At 31.3% G+C, this 27,007-nt stretch overlaps 1 protein-coding gene across 2 annotated transcripts; it reads right to left on the bottom strand.

Moving 5' to 3' along the window:
- Positions 1-409: 409 nt before the first annotated feature.
- On the bottom strand, positions 410-27,007 carry LOC139485781 (microtubule-associated protein Jupiter-like). Of its 2 annotated transcripts, XM_071270427.1 has the most exons (7): positions 26,831-27,007; positions 23,033-23,298; positions 21,585-21,626; positions 20,039-20,113; positions 16,078-16,293; positions 3,728-3,768; positions 410-2,951 (listed from the first exon to the last, which is right to left on the bottom strand). In XM_071270427.1, exons 1-7 carry the CDS (start codon positions 26,992-26,994, stop codon positions 2,880-2,882), a joined length of 876 nt encoding a protein of 291 aa, XP_071126528.1. In that variant the 5' UTR covers positions 26,995-27,007; the 3' UTR covers positions 410-2,879. The 2 variants fall into 2 exon arrangements, with proteins under 2 accessions (XP_071126528.1, XP_071126529.1); XM_071270428.1 differs by lacking the exon at positions 21,585-21,626 and having other exon boundaries at positions 26,831-26,996.

Below are 27,007 nucleotides of genomic sequence, written 5' to 3'. Positions count from 1 at the left end.
TTATCCTATTACTTATAATAAGACAGAATTCAACATTACAAAAAATTTGAACTTTTTTTCAAAGTGGTCACTGAACCATGAAAATGAGGTCAAGGACATTGGACATGTGACGGACGGAAACTTTGTAACATGAAGCATCTATATACAAAGTATGAAGCATCCAGGTCTTTCACCTTCTAAAATATAAAGCTTTTAAGAAGTGAGCTAATGCCGCCGCCGGATCACTATCCCTATGTGGAGCTTTCTGCAAAAAAAGTTGCAGGCTCGACAAAAATTATAGAGATCCATTCACTTAAACAAAAGTTATTGTCCCGAAACTGAATGCGCCTTCGGATGACAACGCAATGATACCAATATATGACGCCAAAAATTTTTTTGCGGTCGTATAAAAATTAAACTGCAAAATCACTTTGGTAAAGTTTTTTTTTATTATGTTTTTGTATTGTTAGATGTTAACATAATTTTGGTGTAAAAAGAGAATTGAAACATAAAGCTGGTCCTCAAAAAATCATATCAAATGTCAAAAAAACATGTGAAGCAACAATAACCATACACTACAAACATATAATGGTTCAGTCTCAGAATTTGGCAAATTTTCAATTGTTACCTGCAGAATTTGATAATTTTCCAAACAACACAATTAACTAATAATAGAAAAAAATAATCTGCTTTAAGCAATCTAGTTCATATCTATGCTTTATAGTCTAATAATTTAAATTTAATAAATACAATTTTCTTCAGAAGCACTTGTGAATCACAGTATGTTTTACAACATTTATAACCAAGCATTCCATTTATGAATTAACTTCAAAATATATTTGTATCTTATTGCTTTAAATAACGTCGCTATTGTGTTTTACTAATACAATTGTACTGTTGTGTTCAATTCAATTATTTTTTAAAACACAAATAGTAAAAAAGTATTTAGATATATACATGATATATATTTAGTACAATTACATGGCTCTCATTGGTGGGTTAGATAATCAAATATGTATCTTCAAATCAATTTCTAAAATCAGCTTAATGAGATCAAAATTGCTGTAACTTTTGTCATTACTCTGATATATATATATCATATTATCAGTCATATAAGCGACACAAAAAACTTGAGATGGAAAAACTAAAATAAATGAATAAACAGATCCATTAAAAATTATATTGTTTCTTCAAAGGAAACCTTTCTTGCCCTGAGCAGATATATGTCAAGAACATTTGGCTAAGTACATAATGGCAAGGACCCTATGAAGGTTCAAAATATAGTCTACAAACACATTACTAAGTGTGACAAGATGTATCTAAATGCTGAAATTTAACAATATATATTTATTGCACCTCATCTTGCAGCAAGCTGGGATATTGCTATCATAATTATATATTCATAATTCATCATTTCAGAATATATACAAAACTATGGAAACTTTGCTTAATGCAGAGAGCCCAAAACGTTTGAATTGACCAAAAATTAGCAATTATTTTGCATTGGTAAAAGTTTATCTTTTTGTTTAGAATTTCCCAAAACAATGGTCATAAAGCCATTAAGTCAATGTTATACCATTAGGATGGATAAGAAAAGAAACTGTTGAGAGTTCATAATCTTCTGAAATGGCAAATCAAATGCCAGCTTGACATTTAAAAATACAAACACTCATGAATAAACTTTTGGTCATGTAAAGATTTACACATTTATATAGGAAAAGCAAACATTTACCTTAGAAGGTAACCTGTACAAATTTATCATATATTATGAATTGAACACTAGGTTAAATTCTGACAAAGTATTTGATAAGCAAATGCTATTCTTTATACATCAATGTAAATAATTAATTTGATTTATAATTCTACCTCAGCTGTACTATGAACGACCTTCAAAAAATACATAAGAATTAAAATTTGAGATTCTGACCAAAGCACAAAAATTTTAAAGAAAAAAAATTGTAGAAACCATAGAGCATTTCATATGATAAATCACAAAAGATATATGGTTAGCCATAATTAAAATGAAAACCTTGATCCCTATGCTATTAAACAAGTCTATACACATACAGTATAAAAATAGGGGTGGTTTGACAAATAAATAAATATCACAATATATCTGCTTTAACATTTGTCTTCTGACTTCCAAATCTGAAAATAGCACTCCCAAGATGGACAGAACAACCACCATTTTTAATTCTGATAAAATTCCCTCCCGTAAAAAATAATGTTCTAGATTTTTTTTCTTTCAAATTTACATTTGATTTTTTTTCACTTTCAAGGTGTATGCGCAAGAATGTGTATTTTTACAAGTTAATGGAATGTTAACAATTTTAAAAGTGAACACAATGCATTAAAAACAGACTTTCATAAAGGACAACAAATCCAATTCATTCAGACCCAAAATGTGTTAAATACCATTGTTTCTCAATAGCTAATATTTACACTGAAAAGACTGATGCAAAAGTTATGATATATTGAATTTTTTGTGCTGGATAAGTTATGTTTTTGGTATATACGGATTCCAGTTCTTTACCCCCAAAAATTGATCTTGAGTTAATTTGATGATTAATTCTTTTTTACAAAAAGAAAGGAGCTTAAGAACATTTTCATTATTTTTCTGTCAAACTTGACAGCCGAAAAATGCAATCGACTTTATTAATCTGGCCAGTATTTTCCAAATGATCATATTTTACATTTCTGATGTGGAAGTCAGGTAGCTTCACATTTATACAATATAGAAACAATATAAACAACCAGTTTCAACACAAGTCTCAAACAATTACAAATAAAACGTTACTAGTCCCTTTGTGAGCATGTCGATACCCTTTGCATATTAAATTAAGAACAAGCAGTCATATATCATCAATGAGACTCTGTTGACGTTGACCAGTATCTTATCTTCACCATAAGCCTGTTGATTTACCACCTGGTGGGTTTATAACTCTTGAGGAATTTCTCTGTGGTGTATCATCCTGAAATATAAGTATAAATGAACTTTTAGTAGGTACATAACATTACACATATATATATATACACTCTTCAAGTTCAATTATTGTTAGTTTTCTCATTTTTATTGTTCCATATTTTGTCATATCTTAGCTTTTTATAGAAAACTGAATCTGGCTGAAAGTTTTCGAGTGTATTGTTTTATATTAGTTATTCTTGCTTTCATAGCTTGCTATGAGTTATGAGTTTGGCTTACTGTTGAAGGCTGTTCTCTGACCTATAGTTGCTAGGCATTTACATAATTTGGTATCTGCTGGAAAGTTGGCAATCATACTACTACTTATTTTATATACAGTATAAATAAGCTTATTATTGAAGGCTGTACATTGATCTATGGTTGCTAAACTCCTACATCATATCACCTCTGGTGGAGAGTTTTTCTCATTTATAATCATATCACATTAAAATAGTATTATCAAGCATACTATTGAAGCCTGTGTAACAGCCTATAGTTGCTTAAATTCACATCATCATAAAACTAGGAGATAAATATTTCATTGGCAATCATACCCCTTCTCCTTATCTTTATATTTTTTTGCAATAATGTAGAAAAGTTCAGTTAAAGGATGATTCAGTGGTCTAAAAATACCATGTTCTGTTACATAATGAAATGGTTGTGTGAAGATATTTAACACTTAGCCATCAATGCATTGTTTTTCTTGTAATATTTGTTCAACTAAACATTTTTAAGGTTTAACTATTTGCAAACAGTTGAACAAACTGGTTTCTATAGATATCTTACCTTTGCACCGATAAGTTCTCCAGTTATTGGGTTGTAAGTTCCTGAAATGAAAAATAAGAAAATTTAGCCTAACATACCTAACAAATATATCAAATATGCCAGTGTTGAAAAATCAGACAACACTCAATGAACTCCTAAAATTCTAGACCCATATCAATATATTTACACTTCAAAATGTGTCTTATCATTTAGATTTTGAAAAAAAGGAAACTTGCCCAAAATGAAAAATACAATTTTTGAAGTATTTACTCAAATCAGTAATTTGAGGTTGAATATGCTGAGCTCACACTGTTTGCTGAAATATAAATATCATCTGTTTTCACTGATGTATGTTAAAACATATATAATATACTTTATTTACATTTTGGAATTAACAACGTTACTTACCTGTAGGCTGTTCCTTTAATGAAAAAATACATATTTAAATAGAAATGGAAAAAAACAACATTTGTATATTAACATGTATTCTAAATTCTTTATCTAATGTTTACAACCTGCAAACTAAATTTTTGATATAATTATTTTATACTAAAAGAAAGTTATTTGCAGTGAAATTTGCTGTACAACAGTCGTCCATGCTGCTCACTACATTTCTTCAAAAAAATCAATTATGAGGTTCATTTCAACATTTGCCATAAACTCAACTTGAAATGTTATAAAAACGATCCAAGTCAGATTTATGTTTACATTGTACCACTATACAATTATTAAGCATTAAGAACTCTATATCTCCAAAATTAGTGGAGTAAGACCACATTACCATAAAACATTGTGCAATTACACACTAAAAATATTCTGTAAACCAAGTTTTTCCATCAAAATAAATCAAGTACCTCATCATAAAATAATATATATATGTCCTAATATTTGTGCAAACTTCACTGAGTTTTAAGGTGTTCAAAAATAAAAATAAATTTCACATTTAAAAAGTTTAAGAGTAACTAACCATTGCAAAACTTGTCCAGGTATTTTGAATTTTAATGTTTAACATCAACTTTTCAACTATAAATTTCATAAGAAAAGTCCACACATACTTATATGTGGTAAGATTATAGCTACTATCAAGCTTCTCTTAAATTATTTCATTGTTTTTCTGCTGAGAGAGATGTTTCTATGCAGGAAATAAAAATGTGAAGAACTGCATAAATTCAGCATTTTTTTTTGTTTTTTTTTTTAAAAAGCGCATATAAATGTCATTAGATCAAAAAAAAAAAATTGTATTCATATTCATTTTCTTGAAATTATGTCATGAGATAATTTGTTATAAGCTCTTGTGCATACACTGAATTTCCTTTGACTTCTTTTCTTTCATTAATAACCAGCATAAATTCACAACAGTGCAAGTTTTGAAAATTGATCCAAGCATACTCGAGCTAGTGTGACACATTTGAAAACTGCATAAATCTAAAGAAAAACTCAAATAGCTTTTAAATAACAAACAAAAAATCATTAAAAAAATACCTGTATTTTTTTGTTCAAGTCCTGCAACTCGATAATGACAATTACCTATAAACAAATCAAAATTAAAAGGGAGATGTTTTCGAATAATTTTGATATTAGGCCTAAAATAAAATTTCATTTGTTTGGCATTGCCGCCCGACCCACTGAAAAACTTGCCGCCCAAATAATTTTATTTGCGTTTCAGAAATTTATTTTTTTTTATTTAAAAAAAAATCGAAATTGTGCCGGAATTTGATCGTATCCGCAGAGTTTGTTCCTGGCTTTACTTATTTCAAATCACGATCTTTAAAGCGCTTGTCTTACACTGTATTGGGAGCAAACATTTAAATGACATGGAATAGAAAAAGTCTGCCAAAAGTAATGTCAAAGAGGCCGACAGGGGAAAGCATCTGCATTGAATTGGTTAAGGGAGATTGATTTAATCAAAAATCAAATTTTCAGCTATTCTTTGAAAGAAACGTTCTGAGACACCTAGTCCTTGTAGAGGACTCAAATTTTATCTTTTGTAAAGCAGAAACAGATGATGTCTGCTCGACTTTGTCGCTTCATGAGATAGAAGTTTTTCACCGGGACATCACAGAACAAATATGCGTGGCTCTTACATTTGTTGAATATGCGTGTCTCTTACATTTGTTGAACTTATTAAATATTTGAAATTTATCACTGACAAATTTTCCCTTGAACCAGAGAACAATGTATCTACTATAGTCAGAACCACAATGACGCATTCAAGATAATTATGGCTGTCATCACCAAATCTTAAAGACCAAAATGGTCCCAGATTTACAGGTTATAGTAGTTTTGTACCAGTAGATGCTAGCCTGGTACAAAACATACATATTTTAAAGACTAGCATCTTGTGTCAATTGAAGTACTTCCCCACTTTTCTTGCCTTTCTTCTTAACAGGAATAAGATAATTCTTTAAACATAAACGATACTGACAGAAACATATTTATAAACGTATCTTGTGTACTAGTGATGAATAAAAACCCCTCCTTTTCCACAATTCTAAGGGCTCATTAATTTATCTGTATTCATGCAATGCATATCCAGATTTCTGTTAATCAAACAAGCATTACAACCCATAATTTATTTATCTGCAAAAATTGTCTGTCCTGCTGCATATTTCCATTTTGAATTTATCATACGTTTTAAACCTAGCCCTGATAAACCTTGCACTTGGATAATATTAGTATAAACACCATGTCTATTTGTGCCAACCTTTCAAATTTTTAATATTTTGCTATCCTAATTTGGTACAGATCCTTTATCCTCAAAACTTATCAGGGGCAGTAGGCGTGTTTGTATGGTAGTTTGTCACACCTTACATGTATGATTACTAGCCTCTAGGTATTGGTTTGAGCCCTAGTTGGGCAGTTGCAAAATTAAGGTTTGATTTTCATGTCATATGCGGTAAGGTTAGTCAGTTTCCTACCGCAGGTTGGCGTTTTCCTTCAAGTACTACGGTTTAGTACACCACTAAAACTGACCCAAATTACCCATATGGTGTAGAAAGTGATGTTTATAAAACCAAGGCAAACATTCAAAGTTTTAAATCTTTGTCCATTTGTACAAGGAGCCGTAGTGGTTGAGCCATTTAACTTATGGTAATTTTACCAAACAGTGACCACAACTTCAAGATGTGACATCAGGCCTCTGTTCAATGGGCAGTCCCACAATAAACGTTAAATTTTCATGTCATACATTTTATATGGTTAATTTGTCAGTTTCCTGCCTCAGTTCTGTGTTTTTTTCTGGGTACTTTGGTTTACTCTGCCAATAAAACTGACTTTCTTGCATGAAATTATCCATATGATATAGAATGTGACATTGACGGTTGACCCCTTTCAAAGAATCAACCAGCATGTACACACAAAAATGCTGCAATGCTTTAGACAACATTGATCTAGAGACTTCATGATTTACATGTATAAAGCTTTTAAATGTAAAAAAAAAAAAAAATCCCTACCTACCTACCCACCTGCTGATAGTGTGGGTCGGCAATGCCAAACAAACAATTTTTTAAGGGTGGCCCTACATAAAAACTTCAATCAATTGGTTGGGCATAGGACATTTGAGCGAAAAAGAAAAAAGCACATAGGGTCATTTAAGCGCCGACTTCATAGGACATTTGAGCGCCGGGATATTAACCTTACCTGAGTTTTCAGACAGGACATTTGAGCGAAATTTTCCCTGATAATTTTACACGAATTAAGATTTTTTTTTAAAAGTAAGAAAAAAAAGTAAGATTTAGTTATAAATATTTTTTATTTTATTTCACACCCGAGTAATTCGACCGGTTCTGGCTGGTTTATGTAAGTGAAATCCTAAGTTGATCTCTATTGTCCTACGCTTATTCTTATTTTCGCTCAAATGTCCTAAAATTTAGGCGCTCAAATGTCCTATACTTTGGCGCTCAAACGTCCTTTTTTTTTCGCTCAAATGTCCTGTCAATGCGCTCAAATGTCCATTGCCGCAATTGGTTAAAGCGTTCTCTTGTTTTAATTTTATGTGTGAACCAACATTATACCATAATTTGCAGTCAATAAATATCAAATAATTTATTTATTTTTTCATTTTAAAGAGTGCCTGCCATACAAAGATTGCAATATATATATATAGTAATAGATAGAAAACTTAACTTTATAAATTTGTAAATTCTGCACTATTTAATACCTACAATGTATGTTTCAAAAAATTCAAATTCAAAAATGTGCACGTCTCTATTAAAAACATTATGTAAAATTTTGTGCAGATCTGAAAGAGCAAATTTATTTTGTATGTTTAACGAGATGAGCTACATCACTATTCTTAATATTGTAAAAACAAAATGACTTAAAATAGAAAACCAAAAATTATTTATTGAATGAAAAGCAAACTTTAGACATCATGAGACATCTTCATAGTCTGTCATATTTTTAAAATAAATTGAAACCCTAACAATCAAAAACAAAGAATCTTAAGAGTTGTCAAGATAAAAGTAAGCTTGTCATCATAGAACAAAGCTTTGTGTAAACATTCTATTATATTCCTTCATGTTTTGAGTAATTGCAAGAGGTGGTTAGATGAAAGGACAGAAAAGGGTACATGGTTAACATTGAAGGGCATGTTAACTTAGATTGAACGGTATAACATACAGAGCATTGTCACACAATACTTAATAGAAGTAGATAAATTATTACAGTATTTCATATAAATAAATTCATTTTAGGGAATCTGTCTTAGTACAAGAGAGCATATCTCTGCCATGTCTGCCAGATTCCCTTATTTATCTATTCTAAATGTTAGTAATGAATATATACCTTCATTAAACATGCAAAATAACTAAACAATCATTACATTTAAGATCTAGTAACAGAAAATGCTGTTATTTTCAGATTTCTATTAAAACCAGGTGCTCCGCAGGGCGCAGCTTTATACGACCGCAGAGGTCGAACCCTGAACAGTTGGGGCAAGTATGGACAAAACATTCAAGCATGATACAGCTCTGAATTTGGATTGTGATCAAATTTTTGACATTACATGGTTTTTTTTTACACAAAACAAATGCCAAGATTTTACAAATCAATTAAAGATTTCTTCTTCAAACTTTTTAAATCTAAAATTAAATAGTTGACACAGCATAGGTTTCTGACACAGAATGAATGTGGTCTAATGAACTTAAAAGGTTTTTTTTGCCTTTGAGCAAATCACTATGCTGTTGAATATTAATCCTCTCAAAAAAATGTTTGAAGAAATTTTCTTTTTATTTATGAAATCTGAAATGAGAAAAATTTAACCCCCCCCCCTTTTTTTTCACATCCCCGTTTCCCTTTTTCAAAACTGATATCAATTCAAATTTCTAATGGAGTTTGCAACAATAACTACTCATTTAAATACATCATAAAATATTAAGATGTAAAAAAACTGCTTGTTATCACTGAATGGTAAAGATTATTTAAATTTATCAGTTGGTAGTAAAAAGTGTATATACATTGTATATTGTATATAACAAAGATTTAAGTTGATTCTGGACAAAGAAAGATAACTCCAATTAAAAAAAATTCTTGCTATTGCACAAATAGGATATTTCTTGCTTACTATTCTGGACAAAGAAAGATAACTCTAATTAAAAAAAAATTTGCTATTTCACAATATTGTGCAATTAGATATTTCTTGCCATTGCACAATACTGTGCAATTGAAAAGACTTGCTATTGCACAATACTTAATATAATAATTTTAGATCCTGATTTGGACCAACTTGAAAACTGGGCCCATAATCAAAAATCTAAGTACATGTTTAGATTCAGCATATCAAAGAGGCCCAAGAATTCAATTTTTGTTAAAATCAAACTTAGGCCACACCAATTTAATTTCTTGTTCTACGGATTTTTGGACTTCAAAATTTGGGGCGAGCGAGCGATTTGAAAATTTAAATAAAAAAATATTTAATTTGCAAATTTTTGAGGCGAAGCTTGAAAAGTAGAGGCGAGCGATTATAATTTTTTTTTGTAAACATAAAATAGTAGGTTTTGACAATATTAAAGCTTGATTTATCACTTGTACTTTGACATTTCTTTAATTTCTGAAGTATTTTTTCCCTGTTCACCAAGAAATAATTAAATCTGGTCTATGTATGACATGTATGTGTGACTGACAATGAGACAATTCTCCATCCAAGTCATAATCAGTTTGGGGACAACCCCTTAATGTTATAAATATCCCTTTTACATGTTTTATGAGGGATCAATATAAGTTATAATATATTTGTTTGTACAAAAGGGATCATATTTTCTCAAAGAACTATATATCTATCTGGTATTAAATGGTCAAAAAATGTCCAAGAATTTTGTAATATTCCTGGACTTTAAAATAAGTGGACCCCTCTCAGGGGCGTGTCCAGGATATTTGAAAAGGGGGGCGTAGAATAAAATATTTTTGGACCTTTTTTGGCTTAAAAACATAAAATAATAGAGAATTGCACTAATGTAACGGTTCCTGACTTGGAGCATGTATATTTTATAGTTAAAGTGTCAGGGTGTGACATTTTTTATGCCGAGTTTTCTTCATTAATTGTCTATGGTATATTAAAATGATTGGATGGATCTTAACAGCAGTAGACCAATAACGAGAAATTCTAAACTCAAGGGTATAAGGAGTAACTTAACATTTCAATACCTAGGCCAGGATTTTATGAACGAGAGGCGTGATTACGGTTGAGGGTCCATGGGGAAGCTCAGAAGCTCCTGAATTTCAACAATTTAGCATCAAATTATGAAGTAATCCCTCTATTTTTGATTAAGTTCGGGTTTCGTTGAACGACACACATGATACAAGACAAATAAACACTGAAGAATAAAGTTCTTTCGTTCTGAGTATTGCTTTAATGTGAAAATATACATATTCTAGTATACATGTACCTTGACGCAAAACCTAAAATGAACACAGAAAAATACTGACGAACTCTCATTTTCAATTACTAGAGTGGATTCATAAGAACCATTTTACGTGGATTTCTCATGGCGTAATCGTCAATAATTTTATCAAAATCAAGTTTAATGTCTCTGTGAATATATAAAAGAAGCAGAGCATTTAGGCGATCCTCCTTCATGGTGCTTCTCAAATCATTCTTGATCAACTTAAGGGATGAGTTAGCTCTTTCGGTGGAGCTTGACGTGACGCAATCATAGGTTTGAACCCCGTTCTGGATATCATAGTCAAATCTGAGTGAGTCCCGACCCCTTCCAAGGCAACGCGTAAAAAAATAACCCCATTTTAGACAATTTAGCTGAAAATACAACCCCTTTTGTCAGAATATACCCAGTATCGTATATATAGTAATATACCCCCCCCCCCCCCCCCCCCCCCGGTATATTTAGAATGGCTATGGGGAATCGAAGTTAGTGTCACACAAAACAACCAAAATTCATGTATTATACTGATTTACTTACCGTTTTGGTTGTTTAAAAAAGGTGTCCAAGACACCTTGATACGATTTTAAGGTCTTTTTACGTTTTGTTTTTGACATCGACATCTTTGCGAATTCTTTATCACATCAACAACAATGGATACTAATCGCAGAGTCGAACACGCCGGACTCCGAGAAACGAAATTTTACGGTTGATGATGACCCATCAAATTGGGGAATCCGTATAAAAAGAAATCAGAGTATGTGTTTAATTAATGAATATGATAAATTGCCATTATTCAATACAATACTAGCAGATTATAACGATAGTTTTTTTTTTTTTTTTTTTTTTTTTAAAGGGGGGGGGCGTACGCCCATTACGCCCTTACCTGGACCCGCCCCTGCAGGCTCTTTTAGAAAAAGTTGTTTAAAATATGATGTAACTCTCCTCTTTTTGAGTACAAAATTCTAAGTTTTCAAAGGTTTTGTAAAGAAGAACTATACAAATCCTTGGTATTTCTATTTTCTTTTCTACATCAGTAAAATGACCCCTTGTCCATGTTTTCTGAGGGAGGGTTGTTCTCAATCTGATATAAATAACAAACACAGGTCAAAGTACGGCCTTTTACACAGGGCTTTGATACAGACCAAACAGCAGGCTATAAAGGACCCAAAATTATTAGAGTACACAATTCGAACAGGAAAACCAACGGTCTAATTTATATATCTATGTATATCCAAACGGGTAAATACCAATGAACAACATTACCAAACGATAACTGCTGAACAACAGGCCCCTCAATCAATCAGGACAGGTGCATAAACATGCAGAGGCTATGGATAGTTTTGTTTCGCCAGCATACAATATAATTGCAGTTGAAGGTAAATCCTTCAGAAGTTCTTTGTACTTTATTCTAACAACGAACATGTTTTGATAGGGAATATAAGTAAGGGGGAAAGTAACCATTTTTTTGTTCTTTAATCCGGTATTTCCGCTGATATAGATTTATATCGGAGATACAAATCCTTGATCGGAGCACTCCCGCTTTGGATAAGTAGGTTTCATGCTGAAACAATATTCTCACAGATATTTACAAAGTGTGCTGGGGTGCTTTTATGTTTAAAATCGTTATATACAGGTTAGACTGTGATTTTAAAAACAAATGTTGATATCTTTTTATAATGTTTACAAAAAAAACGGTGCGGGAAATGGACATGATTACATTTCCGGATGCGGGAAGCGGGAATATAAAAAAAATAAAAAAATTCTGTTTTGAAAAAAATAGGTGCAGGCGGGTCCGTCGAACAAGGATCAAATTGGTGTGGCCTTAGTTTAATTTTGGACCCTTTGGACTTTAATGTAGAATTTGAAATTTGAAAACAGGACCAAAAATGAAGAATCTACATACACAGTTAGATTTGGCATATCAAAGAACCCCAAGGATTCAATTTTTGATGAAATCAAACAAAGTTTAATTTTGGACCCTTTGGACCTTAATGTAGACCAATTTGAAAACTGGACCAAAAAAACTTCAATAATCAAGAATCTAAGTACATTTTTAGATTCAACATATCAAAGAACCCAACCGATTCATTTTTTGTCAAAATCAAACTAAGTTTAATTTTGGACCCTTTGGACCTTAATGTAGACCAATTTGAAAACGGGACCAAAAGTTGAGAATCTACATATACAGTTAGATTCGGCATATCAAAGAACCCCAATTATTCAATTTTGATGAAATCAAACAAAGTTTAATTTTGGACCCTTTGGGCCCCTTTTTCCTAAACTGTTGGGACCAAAACTCCCAAAATCAATACCAACCTTCCTTTTATGGTCATAAGCCTTGTGTTTAAATTTCATAGATTTGTATTTACTTATACTAACATTATAGTGCGAAAACCAAGAAAAATGCTTATTTGGGTCCCTTTTTGGCCCCTAATTCCTAATCTGTTGGGTCCTAAACTCCCAAAATAAATACCAACCTTCCTTTTGTGGTCATAAACATTGTGTTTAAATTTCATAGATTTCCATTTACTTAACCTAAGGTTATTGTGCAAAAACCAAGAAAAATGCTTATTTGGGCCCTTTATTGGCCCCTTATTCCTAAACTATTGAAACCAAAACTCCCAAAATCAATCCCAATCTTTCTTTTGTGGTCATAAACCTTGTGTCAAAATTTCATAGATTTCTATTAACTTAAACTAAAGTTATGGTGCGAAAACCAAGAAAATGCTTATTTGGGCCCTTTTTGGCCCCTTATTCCTAAAATGTTGGGACCAAAACTCCCAAAATCAATACCAACCTTCCTTTTATGGTCATAAACCTTGTGTTAAAATTTCATAGATTTCTATTCACTTTTACTAAAGTTAGAGTGCGAAAACTAAAAGTATTCGGACGCCGGACGACGACGACGACGACGACGACGACGACGACGCAGACGCCAACGTGATAGCAATATACGACGAAAATTTTTTCAAAATTTGCGGTCGTATAAAAAATGCATAAACTTAATTCGGGATATAAAATTTGATATTTTTTTTAAAACTTATCTAAAAATGGAAATCCAATAAAAAGTTTAACATTTGTATTAAATGTGTACTTTTAAGATCTATTATTTTTACCTCTTTATTGATTGTTTATTATCTTTAAAAATCTTTTAAATGCATACCAATGATCATAAACATCTGAAATAACACCCAAGTATGTGTACATTGCCTTAATTAAATAGTGTGAATGCTATATCTATTGCATGCTAGTGAATATTGAATATTTAATGATAGTACCAAAGTTGGTAAAACAATAAATGCTATTCAGTTTTGAATATTTACTGATAGAACCAAATTTGGTAAAACAACACACAAGTCACAGCAAGATCATGCAAAGGAATTCACACACTACATATGTACAAGTCACAGCAAGATTTTGTGAAAGAGGTCACAGACTACATTTGTAAAAGTCACAGCAAGATTTTATGAAGAAGGTCACACACTACATTTGTCATGTAAATACAGATTGGATGAAAGGAGAAGGTAAGATAATGCCAATTTATTAAGCCTGGAAATTCTTTTGGACAATTGATTTTAAAAATCAAAAGGAATTATAAAACGATCAAAACAATTTCCTTTAATTTTCAGAAGACAACAAATACTAGTGTTTGTGTCTTTAGTGTATCTTTGGGGTTCAAACTTCTGACATTTATTGAAAATTTTAAATTTTAAGAAAAGAAAGATCTTTTAACATGAATTTAAATACAGAAGGGTCAGAACAAAATTGATATTTGCTACAAGAATCGCAAGATATCTTATCTAAATTTGTAAATAATAATATTATTTTTAGTCAAAACTAGGCTAAGGCTTGTAACACATTTTACATAAAACTCAAAAGTATCAGTGCCCTTTAAGGACATTCCATACAGTTTTTATCAAACAGTGATTTTTTTCAAAAAATTTGCATACAAGCCATTTTTTACAATGTAAAGTCACATATGCAATAAAAAAATATATACCTTCATGTGCTACTTTAAGATTTAAGTTTGTCAGGTATTATATTTAAGCATCAATGAATTGTAAAAACCTTTTTGAGGTTGCATACAAACTTTAAACGAGGGACTGAGATGTAAGGGAACTTCTTTATTTGGTTGTTCTGTGACAATATATATATATATATATGTAGCCTCAATAACCCCTCTTACATGTGGACAAATGAGTATATGAATTAAGGGCATACGATACAGTTTTGATCCAGTATTTACAAGTTTGTGAAAATTTGCATGTAGGCTATTTTAAACCTGATTTATTTAACCTGATTAAATCAAATATGTTATAAAAAATATACCTTCATGTGCTACTTTTTGAGTTAAATGAGGTCGGAATTTTGTATATTTGCTCAAAATTTGGATTTGTTGGCCCTATTTTCCTTTTCGAAAGAAAGACATTACTTTTTTGTTTTAAAAGATAAACACAAATTGTTTTTTGTTAAATAATTTGTAATTTCTGTATTTTAAAAGTATTCTAACAATTTATGCATTTTTGTTCAGAATTAACTCATATTTATCAAATGGTCATGAATTGAGAAAAAAACGAAATTTTTTGCTGTATATTTATCAAAATTGAAAAAAAATGCACTATTTACAGTTTTATAAAATTTGGCCTACATAATCTCCCTGCAAAATGAAAAAAAATGTCGGTTTAAAAAATGGGGGTCCATGCACTCGTTTTCAAATTAAATCAGTTTGAATGATAAAAATCAGTCGAAAAATGCATCTTTTCCCTATATGTCACAGTTTGACGTCGCAAAAATAACATTTTACGTTAGCAACATCATTACCTCCCCTGTAACTGTATCGTATGCCCTTAAGGTTTTCATCATATAAAATATACTGATTTTCCTCCTTATTAAAAATATTAGCAAAAGCCAATTGGTATATTAACTGAATTTTAAAGATATATTTTGACCACACAAATGGTGCCCAGTCTTTATTGATAAAATTCTGCAGGACCCAAACCCCAGTAACTGACATATTTACTTGCCCTCTACCACATCCAACAAGAGGTACAATCAAAACAACATTTAACAAGGTGAAGTCAGTTTTAAAGAAGAAATATTGATAATAAGGTTAAGTGTGTTCTAAAACTCAGAGCTCTACAAGAAATTCCATCCACAAGAAAAATAATATAATTTTAAGAGAGAATTTGAACCCATTACCATCAGGCAAATCTGAAATGTAATTTAATATAACTTTCTTTTTTTCTTGTCTAGCTGTTATTCTTCTTTTTTGCTTGAACAAAAACAGGTCAAATTTGAACCAATTGCAGACTTTCTACATATTGAATTGGCATTGTTGCTGGAACAAACGTGACATTTTTCAAGGATTTTTCTCAAAATTTTGAATCCATTGTAGAGCAGAGAAAATTTCTAACGTGATACTAGCGTCAAAACTACATAAAACAGAATATGGATTTGTCAAACAAACAAACAAAAAGAAAAACAAAATCACACCTTCGTCTTTTGAATTACTCAATGTTCTTTTGCCAGGTTTAAGGGGCGTGGCTTGCTGATAACTGTTTTCATCCTGATTTGAATGGTTTGTGATGACATTATAACTTGAGACTTGATTGACATTATTTTGTCCACGTCTTTTCGCTGTAGCTTGTTGGTTTTGTTGTTCTTCTTCGCCAGTATAGGATTCATTTGTTATTGGGTTGTAGCTTGAAACTAAATCATAAACATTTACAAAGTCAACAACAAGAAACTGTCAATCACAGTGTTATTTAACATTTTTCAATACAATCAGTGATTTTATATCTGAATAAAAATTCTTCCCCTCATTATAGATTTTGTATTCTTGAATAATCATTCCACTATTTTAAATAACAATGTTTCTGAAACAGTTTTCCAAATTTTCATTTAGTTTGTTGCACCTTTTGTTTTATTTCAGTTTAAGGAATTCTCAAAAAAGACTTCACCCCCTCCCCTACTTTCAATTCTAATTGTCCATCCTTTTCAAATAACACCTGTCCATGATCAGAAACAGATAAATTAGAATTTAACTAGATAGTTTCAATCAATATTATGGAATATCCTCATTAAAAGTTCAAATTATTTATTATGCAAAAGCTATTCTTATCCTTTTCTATGTTAGTATTTCTTCAGCAATAGCTACTTTTCAACATTGTAGTTTAGAATACTTTATAATGAAAGGTATCACCTTTGTGTCAAGGGTTTAAATTTGCTCATTGATATTGGTATTGATTTATACCATGCAATTTTAAAACAGTTTTGAATAATTCATCTTACTGATTGCTGTAATTAACCTAATAAAAGGCTTTGCTTCCTATAAATAAATTACTCATCTTACCATGCTTACTAGAGCATGATTGCTTGACCTGACCTGTGATACTTTTTTGTATGATGACATATTTTCTTTTTTGTTACATTTTGAAGTTATTACAATTATTTTCGAGGGGGCTTCCAGTCAGTAAGCCACAAGAATAAGCAGGCTAGCTTTATTACATAAATGGAGAATGTGTTAATGGGACACAGTTGCTCGCTTGCATATCATTTTATAAAGGGACATAACTAAGAAACTAAACCAGGTGCTCCGCAGGGCGCAGCTTTATACGACCGCAGAGGTCGAACCCTGAACAGTTGGGGCAAGTATGGACAAAACATTCAAGCATGATACAGCTCTGAATTTGGATTGTGATCAAATTTTTGACATTACATGGTTTTTTTTTACACAACACAAATGCCAAGATTTTACAAATCAATTAAAGATTTCTTCTTCAAACTTTTTAAATCTAAAATTAAATAGTTGACACAGCATAGGTTTCTGACACAGAATGAATGTGGTCTAATGAACTTAAAAGGTTTTTTTTGCCTTTGAGCAAATCACTATGCTGTTGAATATTAATCCTCTCAAAAAAATGTTTGAAGAAATTTTCTTTTTATTTATGAAATCTGAAATGAGAAAAATTTAACCCCCCCCCTTTTTTTTCACATCCCCGTTTCCCTTTTTCAAAACTGATATCAATTCAAATTTCTAATGGAGTTTGCAACAATAACTACTCATTTAAATACATCATAAAATATTAAGATCTAAAAAAACTGCTTGTTATCACTGAATGGTAAAGATTATTTAAATTTATCAGTTGGTAGTAAAAAGTGTATATACATTGTATATTGTATATAACAAAGATTTAAGTTGATTCTGGACAAAGAAAGATAACTCCAATTAAAAAAAATTCTTGCTATTGCACAAATAGGATATTTCTTGCTTACTATTCTGGACAAAGAAAGATAACTCTAATTAAAAAAAAATTTGCTATTTCACAATATTGTGCAATTAGATATTTCTTGCCATTGCACAATACTGTGCAATTGAAAAGACTTGCTATTGCACAATACTTAATATAATAATTTTAGATCCTGATTTGGACCAACTTGAAAACTGGGCCCATAATCAAAAATCTAAGTACATGTTTAGATTCAGCATATCAAAGAGGCCCAAGAATTCAATTTTTGTTAAAATCAAACTTAGTTTAATTTTGGACCCTTTGGACTTTAATGTAGAATTTGAAATTTGAAAACAGGACCAAAAATGAAGAATCTACATACACAGTTAGATTTGGCATATCAAAGAACCCCAAGGATTCAATTTTTGATGAAATCAAACAAAGTTTAATTTTGGACCCTTTGGACCTTAATGTAGACCAATTTGAAAACTGGACCAAAAAAACTTCAATAATCAAGAATCTAAGTACATTTTTAGATTCAACATATCAAAGAACCCAACCGATTCATTTTTTGTCAAAATCAAACTAAGTTTAATTTTGGACCCTTTGGACCTTAATGTAGACCAATTTGAAAACGGGACCAAAAGTTGAGAATCTACATATACAGTTAGATTGGGCATATCAAAGAACCCCAATTATTCAATTTTGATGAAATCAAACAAAGTTTAATTTTGGACCCTTTGGGCCCCTTTTTCCTAAACTGTTGGGACCAAAACTCCCAAAATCAATACCAACCTTCCTTTTATGGTCATAAGCCTTGTGTTTAAATTTCATAGATTTGTATTTACTTATACTAACATTATAGTGCGAAAACCAAGAAAAATGCTTATTTGGGTCCCTTTTTGGCCCCTAATTCCTAATCTGTTGGGTCCTAAACTCCCAAAATAAATACCAACCTTCCTTTTGTGGTCATAAACATTGTGTTTAAATTTCATAGATTTCCATTTACTTAACCTAAAGTTATAGTGCGAAAACCAAGAAAATGCTTATTTGGGCCCTTTTTGGCCCCTTATTCCTAAAATGTTGGGACCAAAACTCCCAAAATCAATACCAACCTTCCTTTTATGGTCATAAACCTTGTGTTAAAATTTCATAGATTTCTATTCACTTTTACTAAAGTTAGAGTGCGAAAACCAAAAGTATTCGGACGACGGACGACGACGACGACGACGACGACGACGACGACGACGACGACGACGCAGACGCCAACGTGATAGCAATATACGACGAAAATTTTTTCAAAATTTGCGGTCGTATAAAAAGTGATGCCACCCAAATTAGAACTTGTTCGGTTACATGGTAATAAGCATTTCATAAAAGTTTCATAACATTTAATTGATGTTATCTAAAGTAAGAGAACGTAAATCAATTTTGGGACATATATACAGGCAAACAGAGAAGGGTGGCACTTTATGCTCCTTCCCCTAGCAACCAGGACACAAAATTCTCCTTCCCCTAGCAACCAGGACACAAAATTCTCCTTCCAAAGTACAAAGTAAAATATTATACATTGAAATGGAAAAACTTGCAACATTAAAACAGTGAAATGCAAGTTGGGATGAGGACCACTAGATTTTAGGCAGACATGGAAAATTTGTAGTTTCTTTTTTATTTTATTTTTTACTCGACTTGGCTTTTAAGGTGGAACCCCACACCTTCACAAAAATTAATTTGGCTTGTTTAATTTTCATTAAATTTACTTTGACCCTTTGACAAAAATATAAAAATTTTCGGGAAATTTGAACCAACCATTTTATCAGAAAAATTACACTGGTTATATAGGAATATGACAAACATTAATTTTGATCATTGAGAAGCTTAATATTCCCGTAACAACACCACGTAATTAAAACGTTTAGCTGATTTTATAGAGTTATCTCCCTGTAGTGTAAGGTACCACCTTAAAACAATTTCAGACTTAATTTCATTGACTGGAAAAGAGTAAAATTTTAAGAATAAAAAGTGTAAACCAACACATTATTTTAGGATTCTTTTTTCAGTTTGTCCTTTCTAGTGAACTAATATATAGTTACAATTGTGTTTAAATGAATTGCTTGCCAAAAATAAATGCTTTTCAACGATTTTGTCAACATGGAAACATGATAACCTTTCCTCAATGTTTAGTCCCTACAAGCTTTTTCTTTGGGTGTGTCATAAATAAATACCTTGCTGAATATTCCTTCTCTGAGGGGTCATCTGAGCTGCATATACAGATCTATCATAAGCAGGAAATTCTTCACCTGTAGCAAGTTAATGGAGATCATGCTTAACATTACATTTACACCAGAAACCATTCATCTATTAACCAAGTGGCCAATTCATTTTACTAATAAATTGTTAAAAGATTTTCAAATTTTTATTATCTGGTTGAACTAGATTTGTCTCTAGTGTAGCTGCTTGTATAATGAGGTAACTGAACCAATATCTCATCTTAGTTTCATACACAACTATCAATATTTTGTCTTTCTCTCTTCCCAAACAATTGAACAAGAATTGACCATTTTCAACAAAAGGTAAATAATTGAATGGTTTCTGCAGTATTACCGTTTCACCCATGCTGCATGTCCAAGACTAATTTTAGTAATTAATATGGTTGCAACTGAAAACTATGCTACTACATGTAGCCATGACATTATTTTGTATTAATCATGCATTAATCCATCATGCTGGCATGCAGTTAGAATTGCTAAAATTTAACCTAAAGAAACAATTCTTAAAAGCAGACAATGATAGCAATCATTTTCAAGCAAAATTTGAATGATCGATTAAAATGGTTATATTTATCAGCATTTAGTGCATAAAAGAATGCTTTGTTTTTAATCAGTATTTAATTGAATTGTCAGGAAGAAACTGACGTAATGAAGATCTAAGTTAGTCAAAATAGCTATAATCAAATAGGTTACCTGCATTCAATCTAATAAATAAATTGAAGTCTAATGGGTGTGATAAGCTCATCATGCAAGAATTTTAACATATATCAAAGTATATCATTACTACTTCATATCATAGCCTCTAAAATAAATCTGATCATTCATAGCCTCTAAAATAAAGCTTCTGATCATTCATAGCCTCTTTATGAGAATGAAAATACTCTCTGATCATTGGTTTATAAATAGTATTTGTTTCTGTAACCAATCACCTAGTGTTTGAGTTTAAATAAATTACCACAGGTTTCACGTCTATTTCAAATACATGTACCTTAAATTCAAAAGAAAAGGCCGTTTCAAAATTGATAAAATGAAACAAAGTGAGAGTTATAATCATGATGATTCATTCATCAATTAAAAAATATCCATTAATTTCATTCAATGATTCTTAATGGTTGATGAAAGTGACTTTTTTTTAAGTATTCCCCTGAATTTTCTGGTCATTTGATCATTAAGTTGCTATGTTTTTCTAAATGAATGGGAAGCTGAACAAATTCTCTTATTCTACATTTATCAAAGTAAAATTTTAATATTTACGGTATAAAAAAAAGACAAATTTAAAATCTCCTGGATTTGTAAATGTCATGGAAAAGAATAAATACAAGCCCTGAATTATGGATATTACAATTCTTCAATTCGTTTTAATTCTGGGACTGAATTAGAAACAATTGAGTGATACTAATACCAGGTCGTGTAAGAAAAAATTGAAACCCACAAGTAGCCCCACCAAATTCTCAAATCTGCTTAAAAACCATCATACAATTCAAATCACACATTTTCTTACTTTTAGTCTTTGTTTCATGGTGTTTATTAGTGTAGTTGTACTCTGCAATGAGAACCAAATGTTAGTACAAAAAATGATAGAATAAATCTGATATAAAGTTATATTTCAGTCCTGGAATGGAAACATCATGTTACATATGGTACACTCCCAAACCAGCTTGACCTCCTTTTATTTTAACAAATCCTGAAAATTTGTTTGCTAGACATGTTATGCAATGTTTAAAGGATAAATTTAACAACAATGACTACAGCCATCTCCCCGCATGGAAGTTATATTACACATTCACCTTTGTCAATGTGTCGACCTTCTAACAAGATGGATGTTATTTTTTCAATTCAGACTGACATGGGATTTTCAATGGTATATTCTGGTAGAAAACACTCAGATTTATTCACTAACTGTTGTAAAATAAATATTACTTAACCGTGTTAACAATGAGTTGAAATAAGTGCATTGAACAGTAGTGAGAACATGTTATGTTTTTCATGCAAATAGCTAAAATAATTATTTTTAAGTCATTGTCATCAGGACATTGGAAATGTGATAACACAGGCTTTTTTCTATGACCTAGGGGGCATGAAGCACATATTCAAATGTAGTCTACAATGCCGTATGAAATCAACAAAAATCTTGTGATTGGACATGGAGTCCATTCCAAGAACTTATATATTCAAATCAAGAAAGACCATGATGCAAGATGTTTCATTTTCCAAAACTGTACAGTTCACACTGCACACAGATATTTACTATATCAAGAGTCTTCATTCAAGATCTGTTGTCAGGTTTTATTTCAAACACGACATGAAAAACATCTTATTACCCTTAGGGCTGTCCCAGAATTAAGCACATAAAGAGGGGGCAGGGGGAGGCATGCACTTTTTTAAGACCCTGACTTCCCATTAAATAGAATATTTAATTATAACCATAACAAAATATTAAGAAAATGAAAACACCTATATCTAATTAATTACAGTGACTCCATCCCTACACCTTATTAATTTTCCTTCATATTTGTTGTATATATTTGATGTTGACAATGACAGCCTATCTTGAGATTTACTAAAAGAAATATTTTTGCTGTTGATAAAACTGTTGCTGGCATTTTGAGAACCTGTGAAACAGCAAAAATATTGATATTAAAGTACGAAACATATTCATACAAAATACAGTGTGAGCTCAACATCAAACAAGACATCATTAATTTACATATAATGAATAATACATAATTTTCTAATAAACAAATTGTTTGTATGTGCAAGTTTTTAAATTTGAAGTCATTCATAAATTTTGACTGGTTTATAATCCAACATAATTGACCCATCAATTTCTTTATGTGTCTTCATATATAAATGACTTCTAAATGCTGTAGTTGGAAAATTAAAATTTCAAAAAGTAATTGAACAAAAAATTTCAAAAAAATGGTAAACATATCTGATATTATGCTTTACCCTCTTTATCTCTTTTCTTCAAATCAGATGCATTTGCTGAAGGTGCACCTCCAAAAATTGTTGACTGACTTGATGGCTGTGCTTTCCTGTTGATATGTTTGACTCCAGACCCATCTTCTGAGTTGTCCATTGGCCCACCAAATATATTAGAACCTGCAGCAGCTTTTGCAGAATTCTGCTTTTGTTCTTCTGCAGCAGATTTGGTGTGTCCTACGGAACCAGATCCAAAAATATCACTGGAACCACCACCTGGAGGTCTCAGAACTCTGGAATGTACAAAATAATATTATTATAACAACTCCATTAACATTTGGCTAAGTATTCAGTATAGTGTTGTTAGTGTGTGACAACATGTATGATTTTAAAAGTAGCTGTTTCAATCTTAATAACATGATTTTCTGAAAGGAGAATGATTCTAGTTTAGGGTTTTACATGTAAAAAGATAGTTATTTAGTCAGAAAACATAAAATTAGACCTAAATAGTATGTTGGACAGAGGTTATGTTGGACGTAACAGGACATTGAAAAATTGAATATTTTCCTTTTATATGAAGTCCTAGTTAATAAATATATCAATTTTTCTCTGACAGTTCATAAGATATTCAATTAAAGTATATCATTTTGTTAAATTTTTCAAAAACTAACTTATAAGTTGGAAAAATCTTAAAATATGTCGGACAAACAGGGACATTTTTGGATGAGAATTTGTTCCATTTGCATCATTGAAAGTCAAAAACAAAATCAAAACTATGCTGTTTATACTAATATCTACAGCTGGTGTTCCTCAGCAAGAGGTAAAATGGTTCATTATTAAATAAATGGATAAAACAAAACCATAAAAAACTGTAGGACAAACATAGGACAGATTATATTCCCTGTCGGACAAACATAGGACAGAATTCATTAATTTACTGATCCTAATGGGAATTTAAAAATGGGCACCTCTTAAGAAGAGACTAGGAAGGGTCTGAGAACTATTTTTTAGTTTATGTGGACTTGTAAGTTGTTAACAAGGTTCTTTTTACTTTTAAAAAGCTGTTACGTCCGACATTAGAAGATTTTGTCCTACGGTTCGTCCAACAGAAAATTAATGGACTCTTGTTACGTCCTAATTTTCAAAATTATGTCAAATTTAGACTGTCAACAGTTTAAAACCTCTTTATTTTTCATTTATATGGTAGTATTTAAGGTTAAGTAATTGTCAAAGTAGAAGCGAAATTGATTCTTTGACTTGTGGTAGCCATTTTAGAGAATATCTTGGATGTTGGACGTAACATTTTTTGGGACAAATGTTGGATGTAACTTCCATCTCTTGGTTGGACAGAAAGAGTGTTCACCCCTTCAATGTCGTTGACCTCAAGTAAAAAGGAACAGTTGACAGCAATACCGTATGCACATCGCGATTGTAGTAAAATTTGTTGTCATAAACATTAAAAAAAACTTAAACTGAGTTGGCAACTTGCAAATGAAAATTGAAATGTTCGCCCGTAACGGTTGGACAGATTTTTCAAGAGTAAACTTTAATGACAATTCCTGAAAAAAATAAAACTTTCTGCTGTAACTTCATGATGAATTATCACATTTTAGTTAATAAGCTCAAGCCTCAAGATATTTTGTGCATTTAATTGCCCTCTATTGTTACATAACTTATATTTCATTTTCACATAGGAAGAAGACAGAAAATGTTAGTCCAACAACATGACCATTTAAAATTGTTTTTAATCCTTATTTATCGATGATTTTTCATGTTTTAGTGTCCTGAACCTTGCCAACCCTATTGTTTTACCTGAAAATCCTTTTTACCTAGTTGCCATTCATACAAAAAGGTTAATAAAACAATTTTGATTTTGGGTCATTCGACCATGTCACAAAATAAGCATGCAAAAAATAGGGAATTCAACACTTCATTTATAAAATACTTTATTCAACAATAAACTTTTCATATGAGACTGTTTATATTATCTCTTCATCATGCAGTGAATTGATTAGCTACCTGCATTAAAACTCAAAATAATTTAAAATATGAAAAAAATGCATTTTTCTGGGACACCCATTGAAACAGCACTTTACTGAATACTTAGCCATTTATAGAACACCATTCAAGATAATCAGAATTTATATGGAGAAATATTGTGTTTACATTATCTAATAAAGTAATTTTATATAAAAAAGTATTCTAGACTTTTATAGTAATTTAAAGCAATACACATATTTTTTTGTTAATACTATGTCAACATGGTGTTTGCAAGTGCTATATGGTTAACATAAAATTGAGAATGGAAATAGGTAGTGTGTAAAAAAGACAGCGACCCGCCTATAACAGAAAACTGCATTTTAGTACTTATTTCATTTTAACAACAAGAACTATGAGGCTGGACAAGGTTTTTTCTAAATTTATCTGTGTACCTGTTATGTTTGGGAAGAAGTCAAGGTCGGATGAATAAGAAATAAATATAAAAGAAGAATATGTGTATGTGAAACAGATTTTCAGCAAGTAAATTTACAATAAATCTATTATTTTTTTCAATTTATAAAAGACATAACTTTTGAATGGTGAATATATTCGAAAGCAATGTCAACAAATTGTAACATAATCCGTGTTAGGTATTATTATACATTTATTTCCCCGAGGCCAAGCGGAATGAATGTTTTATTCCACTGCCTTAACTTTGTATGTTATCTGAACTTCAAATATTAGTTTGCATAGCGGTTTTTATTACTAAACTCGTCATACATGCTGATAAACACTATGGATGAAAATTAATAATTTAATTAATCTTTTTGTTTTAACGTCCGAAATAAATTTGAACACGATAATGATATTTGCTAAAGCTATTTAGAAAATAAGAAGTTCAAGACGTTATGTACATAAATCGCGTGTAACGTTGCATGATTTAGTCCCAGCATTTCAAAGGAAAATATAAGACTCAGAGGTGAATACGAAGTTTTGTTCGTCGTCATGTGTGAAAGTTCTAACCAATCAAATGATTTTGCTATCAATTATAATAGAATGAGTTCCATTGGCATCAAATTGTATCCGACAATTGCAGGTTTCTAGAAGTACATGTGTTCTCTAGTCAATGACTCCTGAAGGGTTTTGACTTTGTTTACATGTTGCAGTCTTCACCCTTTACCACCAGATTCTACAGCATTGGCTCGTAAAATTGCTTTTGGGCTTGTAAAATTCTTCTCTACAAGGCAACAGAATCCAACTAAATTTTCATAAGTAAATAAGTAAGGAAACTTTATTTTGATTCATATAACAACATAAGCTCTAATAAGCTTTTCGTCGAATAAAAAATTGAGGTTCTGGCTCCAGTGGTGGATCTTGAAGGCTGATGTTGGTGGCAAGTGTGTGTCTGCAGAAGTACATATATAGACACAGACCCAAGTTGTTTCAAATTCGTCTTTGATTCAGCCACTGATATACCAGACATGTAAACTCAATGTTACTGTTATCCCAAGATTTAAAGAAATCCCAAGTGTCTGAATATTTGTTTTGAGAACATTGGTCATTGTAATTTGTGATAATTTTGCTCAGACATGATTTGCTCAGCCTCAGACCATTTTAAAGCTTGATGCTAATTTGTCTTAAAAAAGATGATTAGAGTGATCTCGAAACCTCTGTCAACTTGTTTTATTTAAATTTAAAACTCATACAGACCAAATACAACGTGAATTACAAATTCACAAGTTTGTTTAAAAAAGGGGGGTAAATATTTTTTGCCGGTCGAGTACATCGTGACCTGAATCTTTGCTCGATCATGAACAAAGAGTTTTAACTATCGAGCAATCACACCTTGAACTACTCTTTTGTCCATCTCCAACACCTGTGTAACAGTCTGTGGTCGTCATTTTGAATTTTATGGTAAACGGTGGTTGCTGGCTATTTTCAAGACTTTTCCTGTGCCGACGGATGTGAAGAGTTGCGCGATTCGAAATCACGCATACCAATGATGTCATCCAGGTAACCGTA

Source organism: Mytilus edulis, chromosome 8 (assembly GCF_963676685.1).
Source record: "Mytilus edulis chromosome 8, xbMytEdul2.2, whole genome shotgun sequence".
Taxonomy (NCBI): Eukaryota; Metazoa; Mollusca; class Bivalvia; order Mytilida; family Mytilidae; genus Mytilus; species Mytilus edulis.
This window is presented reverse-complemented; position numbering and strand designations above follow the sequence as displayed.

Coding starts and splice junctions, on each gene's coding strand:
- LOC139485781 (XM_071270427.1), bottom strand. CDS start 26,994: ATGACATCATTGGTATGCGTGATTTCGAATCGCGCAACTCTTCACATC. Junction 21,627..23,032: donor GAAGAAAAGAGATAAAGAGG/GTAAAGCATAAT, acceptor TTCTCATTGCAG/AGTACAACTACACTAATAAA. Junction 16,294..20,038: donor GAGAAGGAATATTCAGCAAG/GTATTTATTTAT, acceptor TTTATGATTTAG/TTTCAAGCTACAACCCAATA.